At 38.7% G+C, this 6054-nt stretch overlaps 1 protein-coding gene across 3 annotated transcripts in view; it reads left to right on the top strand.

The window, feature by feature from the left end:
- KIF3A (kinesin family member 3A) overlaps window positions 1-6054 on the top strand; it is a 67886-nt gene that overhangs the window by 14748 nt on the left and 47084 nt on the right. For all 3 annotated transcript variants that reach the window (XM_042452670.1, XM_042452672.1, XM_042452671.1), the window contains exons 3-6: window positions 548-692; window positions 2066-2150; window positions 3510-3615; window positions 4792-4931. In XM_042452670.1, coding sequence (XP_042308604.1) covers window positions 548-692; window positions 2066-2150; window positions 3510-3615; window positions 4792-4931 — 476 coding nt within the window. The remainder of the gene's footprint in view (window positions 1-547; window positions 693-2065; window positions 2151-3509; window positions 3616-4791; window positions 4932-6054) is intronic.

Below are 6054 nucleotides of genomic sequence, written 5' to 3'. Positions count from 1 at the left end.
AAAAAAACAAGGAAGAGGTTTACCTTCTGTGTCTGTCACAGCAACACATGTTGTCTCAATAATTAACAGGATTTATTTTTCTAAAAATTAACTGAACTGATTCATACCACCTAGACTGGAATGGAACACTTTCTGCTTCTCATGTTTCATGTAGTAATACACCAAAAAACAAATATGTGGATTTTTGGATTTTATGTGTTTTTATTGTGTGTTGCCTGGAGACCCGTTAGCTATGAGATCACGAGTATAGTTTAGTTGCATGTTTTTAAAATGTGTATTTCAAGGTAAAATGCATATAAAAACAAATGTAAATGAATGTAAGTGAGCTTTTGATTATGTTTGCAATTGAAGCAGACCAGCACTAGATTGATCTGTCATCCCTATATGGAATTTCTGTTAGCTCCTTTATATCCCACTTCCAGTGTTGAGAGAAAGAGCTGCTGTTTATACTGTTCTTCCTTGAGAATATTGATAGTGCTAAAGTAGGGGTAAAAGCCTTCTCTTCTCTGTTACTATGAGGCAATGTCTGTGTTGTCTTGTTTTGCAGGTACCATTTTTGCTTATGGACAGACTGGAACAGGAAAGACATTTACTATGGAAGGTGTCCGGGCTGTTCCAGAGCTCAGGGGAATCATCCCCAATTCTTTTGCTCATATATTTGGGCACATTGCAAAGGCTGAAGGGGATACAAGGTAAATCACTTACTTATTTTCTACCCCTGCACTTTAAATTTTTGTACAGTGGACCCTTGTTATACGCTGGGGTTTGGTTCCAAGATCCCCCGTGTATAACAAAATCCGTGTATGCTCAAGTCCCATTGAATATAATGACATAGCAAAATGGTGTCCCTTATAAAAAATGGAAAATCAAGGTAAATTTATACTTTTTTGGAACATTTTCAAACCGTGTATGCTTAAATCCGTGTATAAAAAATCCGTGTATAAGAAGGGCTGACTGTACATAAGAAGAGGTTTGCTAGATCCCTCAAATAACTAATCAAGGATTCTATTTTCAGCACTGGCTAACCAAATAGTTTTTTTTTGGGGGGGGGGGGTGTTTAGTGAGGGATCCTAGAGGTAGGGCATTAGAGCAGCAGTACGGTCATGTTTGTCTCCAGTATCTGATTTCCAAAGATCCATTTGCCTTGATAATAAGGCTTTGTTGAATGGATCAGTGGTATTAGGTTTAACTATCAATGGCTTTTCAAAGTCTCTCCTCCTTGGATTTCTTCAGCTCCTATTAAAGCCAATGACCATCATGGGGCAGTGAATTTTGCAATGTAGAATTATTTTGTTTCTATATATTGAACAGTTGGTAGTGTATATCAGCAGAGCAGCATCCACCAGTGCAGAGTGAGCAGAAGATTTCAGGCGAGAGAATCTCCTTTTACCACCGTTAAAATTTTAAGATCTTTCAGCAGGAATTTGAGATAAAATAAATTTAATTAAAGCTAAAGCATTTGAGGCTAAATCCATTGTTTGCTCCAGCTAGAATAAGCCCATTGAAATAAATGGGACTTCTTAGTCATGACTCTTTTAAATCCCATTGATTACTTTACGTCTCCAGTAATGAGGGCTATCGGTGAACCAAATAATGTTTTTGAGTACAAGAACTGAACATTGTTCAGAGTCCTGCATAGCAATCTATTCCTCATTTCTCAATTTCAGCAACCTAATTTAGACAGGGAGAGGTTGATTTTTTGCTCTTGCAGAGTCAGAAGTCTTCACTAATCTGCTGCAAATCATTTTGAGATCTATTAGTAGATCTTAACCTACATTCTCTCCCTTCCTCCATAGTAGCATGACAGATTATTTCTGGAGCAGATTTGAAGGGATGTAGGGAGAGAAGGGGAAGGTCCTCCTAGTCACCTAATATTGTATCATTTTCATTGCATGGCCTCATTCAAGTAAGTTAAGAGTGAAAAAATGCACTCTATCTAATATGAAATGCATGCTTTTCTTATACAATGAGTGTAGATCCTCTTGTTAAATTTGGATCCCTTAATTCTTATTTTATGTGGTCAGATTTATTTTGATTATACTTTTGTTGTCCTTTTCAACATCAGGTTTTTGGTTCGAGTCTCTTATTTGGAAATCTACAATGAGGAAGTGCGTGACTTGCTGGGGAAGGACCAGACTCAGAGGCTAGAAGTAAGAACCAAACATTTGTAAATTGTTGCTTATATATGGGAAATGCTAAAAATACCTGTGGGCATGGCATAACTGCTAAACTTTTTTAAAGGTGGGGGGAGAGTGAGAGGGTTTGATGGAGAAGATTGTGCCAGTGTTTATCCCACCATCTAAGTAGAGGATGTAAATTAGATTTTTGTGGCAAAATTTAATGCAGCTGTTTACTATCTGAAGCTGATGTAAAAGGTTATGCCTTTGCATATCTGTACAGTTTATGGATTCTGTTCCTAAACTGTCAAGTTTTGCTTCTAAAAGAAGCATACTTTCCCTATTTCATATATTTTTATTTATTAGTGCTTCAGGTCCATCATTTAGATTTCTTGCCCTTTAAAATCCCATTGACTTTAATTCTGCCTTCTGTGTGTGTGCACGCTTTGAAAAAGGCTGGTTAGCTAGATTCTGGCAGCAAACTTCACAAACTTATCTTACTCTGAATCTATTAAACTACTGCTGTTGTTCACACAGGAGCACCCAACTAGCATATCTCCTGAAATCCAAATACTGTAGGAACCTGCATATGATCTAAAGTTTGCCAACTAGCACACTTATCTCTTTCATTTCAGAATTAGGAATGGAAATTAGCCACTAAGGATTGTTGTTGTTGTTGTGTGCATTCAAATCTTTTCTGACTTACTGCGAATCTAAGGCAAACCTATCGTGGGTTTTTCTTGAACAAGATTTGTTCAGAGGGGGTGTGCTTTTGCCTTCCTCTGAGAGTGAGCTTGTGTGACTTGCCCAAGGTCACTCAGTTGGCTTCCATGTCTCTGCAGGAATTTGAACCCTGGTCTCCAGAATTTTAGTCCAGTGCTGAAAATGTATACTCTGTTCCACTGTACTTTTCTAAAATTTATGACAAGCCCACTTGTTTCACTCTGCTTTGATATGCTTAATTTACTAAAGGTCTCTGTTTCCCCAATTTCCCTCTTCCAAGCTAATCATAAAAATAGGACTGATGTGATAGCTAAGCCTTTGTCACCCACATCATTTTTGGAAACAAACAACTTAGGCTAAAAGTTTGGTCACTTGGAATTAAATGACACTGAAATCCATTGGGCTTAGTTCTAAGTAGAATCTCATAATCAACATGCCTTGGTAGATGTTGGTAAAACATTGTAATATAAAGCAGTACGGTGGGAGGAGAGTGCAATTAATTTTCATGAATGTTCTCAAAACTTGGTTGTAGTTTACTGTGCTTGGAATCGAAGCACTTCTCTCACCTGTTAGTGTTATTTAATTCAAAAGGTACAGAGGGCAGCGTAGATAAACAGCCAAACACATTTTCAGTGCCTCCTGAAAATGACTGCCAGTTTTATTTTGTAGGTTAAAGAACGACCTGATGTAGGAGTTTATATCAAAGATCTTTCAGCTTATGTTGTGAACAATGCAGATGACATGGACAGAATTATGACACTTGGCCACAAAAATCGTAAGTTTCACAGCTCCATCTGATTGTTTTACATTCTGAATGGATTATTCTCATCTCCATTTTGTGTGGCCCCCTCACAATGGGTGGTTGAGGAACACAATCCACAATATTTACGGTGACTGATTGTCATTTCCAGTGTTGTCTGTTTTATACATACAATTCTGCATTTGTTTGAAGCAGTATCCTTAAATTTAAATAGTCAATTTAAATTCAGTTGTTGGAACTTATACAAAATTATTTGGGTGCTGTTTTTGACTATCAATGTCAGTTGTGTTTGAAATGTCATTTTCCTCTTCAGCATAGCAGAGGAAATTGCAGCTGGATTGCTCCTGGAAATCAAAATGATCAAAAAAAGAGAGAGAGGGAAGAGGGAACCACCCACAGTTATGTGGTCATAGTTCACATCACCAGGCAGGTGCTTCTGTCCCAACAGCATGAAATAGCAGATTGGTGATTCACACCTGAAAAAGAAAATCAAACTGTCCCACCACCGATCCAGTTGCTGGATTATTTTCAGTGTGAAAAAAGTGAGAAATGGAAATGGCAAGGCATACCATGTACATCAGCTGGGTTGTCTCAAAGCCAACCATACACTTCTGTGACCAAGAGTCCTAAAGAGTGACTGTAACACCTGCCTAGGATTTCCCTTAGTTCATTTCCCACCCTTTCTTCTGGAGTTCACGATTATGGATGTGATTTGAGAAAAGAGGTCTCTTGAGACAGGGCCCCAAGGTAACCTTGTGAATTTCCGAGGTGAGAGGGGACATGAACTTTATCACAGTGGAAATCTAGTAATTTGTCACTAGAATGCACTGGATCTCTACAGATGGTATTTATGAAAAGGAAGGGAAATAGTAGCCAGTTTAGTTTAGGGAAAGCCTTTCTTTAAAACGGTTTTAACTTCCCATTCAGGTTGAATGTGTTTGCTGCATAGAGTGGATTTTGAACTACATAAAGAGTATCTCTTCATTTTCTATATAAATTTTGAGAACCACATTGAAATAAATGTATAGATTCTTGCTTTTATCTATGTGAAAACTGAATGAAAACAGCACGTTTGGAACATCAAAAATAATTTTGTAGTTCACCCACGCCAGTGTTTTCTTATTATATCATAGATGATGTGTTAGAGATTTAATTTAAGGCTTTGTTTTTTTTACTTTTTTCTATCAATAGGTTCTGTTGGGGCAACTAATATGAATGAACATAGTTCCCGTTCCCATGCTATCTTTACAATAACAATTGAATGCAGTGAGAAAGGTGTGGATGGGAATATCCATGTGCGAATGGGCAAGCTGCACCTAGTAGATCTTGCGGTAAACTATTACATACACTTCTTACATGTAACCCTCATGACCTGATTTCTCTCAGGAGCCGAGATGCTGTCACAGGGCATTTCAGGGATTGATTCACACAGAATAATCCCATGCATTATTTCTGAGAAATCACTGCTGCAGTTTTTAGTAGGCAGGTGCACATAAGATTGCAGCCTTGGGGCAATCTGGATAACTTTGGCAAGTTTGCCTAAACCAAGATGTAATTAATTAGGATCTAGCACTTAAGCAAACTACTTAAAAGTAGCAACACAAGATCCTCATATCTTGCTTCAAGATCCTCATATCTTTAAGGCCTGATCAGGACCATGGCTTTAGACCTCTTAAATTTTGCACTATTTAGTCTTAAGGTGTTTTCCAAAAATATTCACATTGCAGAAAGCAAGATTGTCAGTTTTCCTTCAAAAAACTCTTATTGGCTCATTGAAAAATGTGCTAGGTCCCCATAGACCAGCTGAGATTTTCTGTTCCCTCTGGAATATTTCTGTTTCCCAGAGTTTATAATACTGTATCAGTTCCTTTGAAGTCATGAGATTCAGAAACACACACACAAAAAAACCTAAGACTTTGTCTTCTGGCTTGTGAGCATTTCACAGTAATCCACATAATGACTTGCTTATTTTGTTCTCCCAGGGTTGGCGGGGGGAAGGCAGCTGTTTTAGCCCATTGCAAAAAAAAGAACAAAGAATCATGTGGTACCTTAAAAATAATCAAGTTCTATTTGTCATGAATGTTTGTGAATTGTACAGTCACCCCTCCTTTTTTGTGGAGGATGCGTTTCAGATCCAGTCTTCCTTGTTTCTTCGGCACAGGATGTGTAAACACTGTGCTGCAGAAACATCGTGTTGCCACCCGCTGTCTGGTTGGGCGGGAAGTGTACGCCACTTTGGGGGTGGAGTCGGGGCGGGCAGGAGGCGGTTCTCATGCCCCCACACCACCCCAACACCAGCATTTCTTGCCGGTCTGGACAGCCCCTTTATAAGTCTTTAAAGTGCCACAAACCCTTTATTACAGTCGGCCCTTCTTATAGACGGATTTGCCATCCGTGGATTTGACCATATGCGGATGGCAAATCGGGAAGTTGTCCCTCCCCTCTTCCCTTCCC

The sequence above is a fragment of the Sceloporus undulatus genome, chromosome 2 (genome assembly GCF_019175285.1).
Source record: "Sceloporus undulatus isolate JIND9_A2432 ecotype Alabama chromosome 2, SceUnd_v1.1, whole genome shotgun sequence".
Taxonomy (NCBI): domain Eukaryota; kingdom Metazoa; phylum Chordata; class Lepidosauria; order Squamata; family Phrynosomatidae; genus Sceloporus; species Sceloporus undulatus.
Note: the sequence above shows the minus strand (reverse complement) of the source record. Positions and strands in the feature narration are given on the sequence as shown.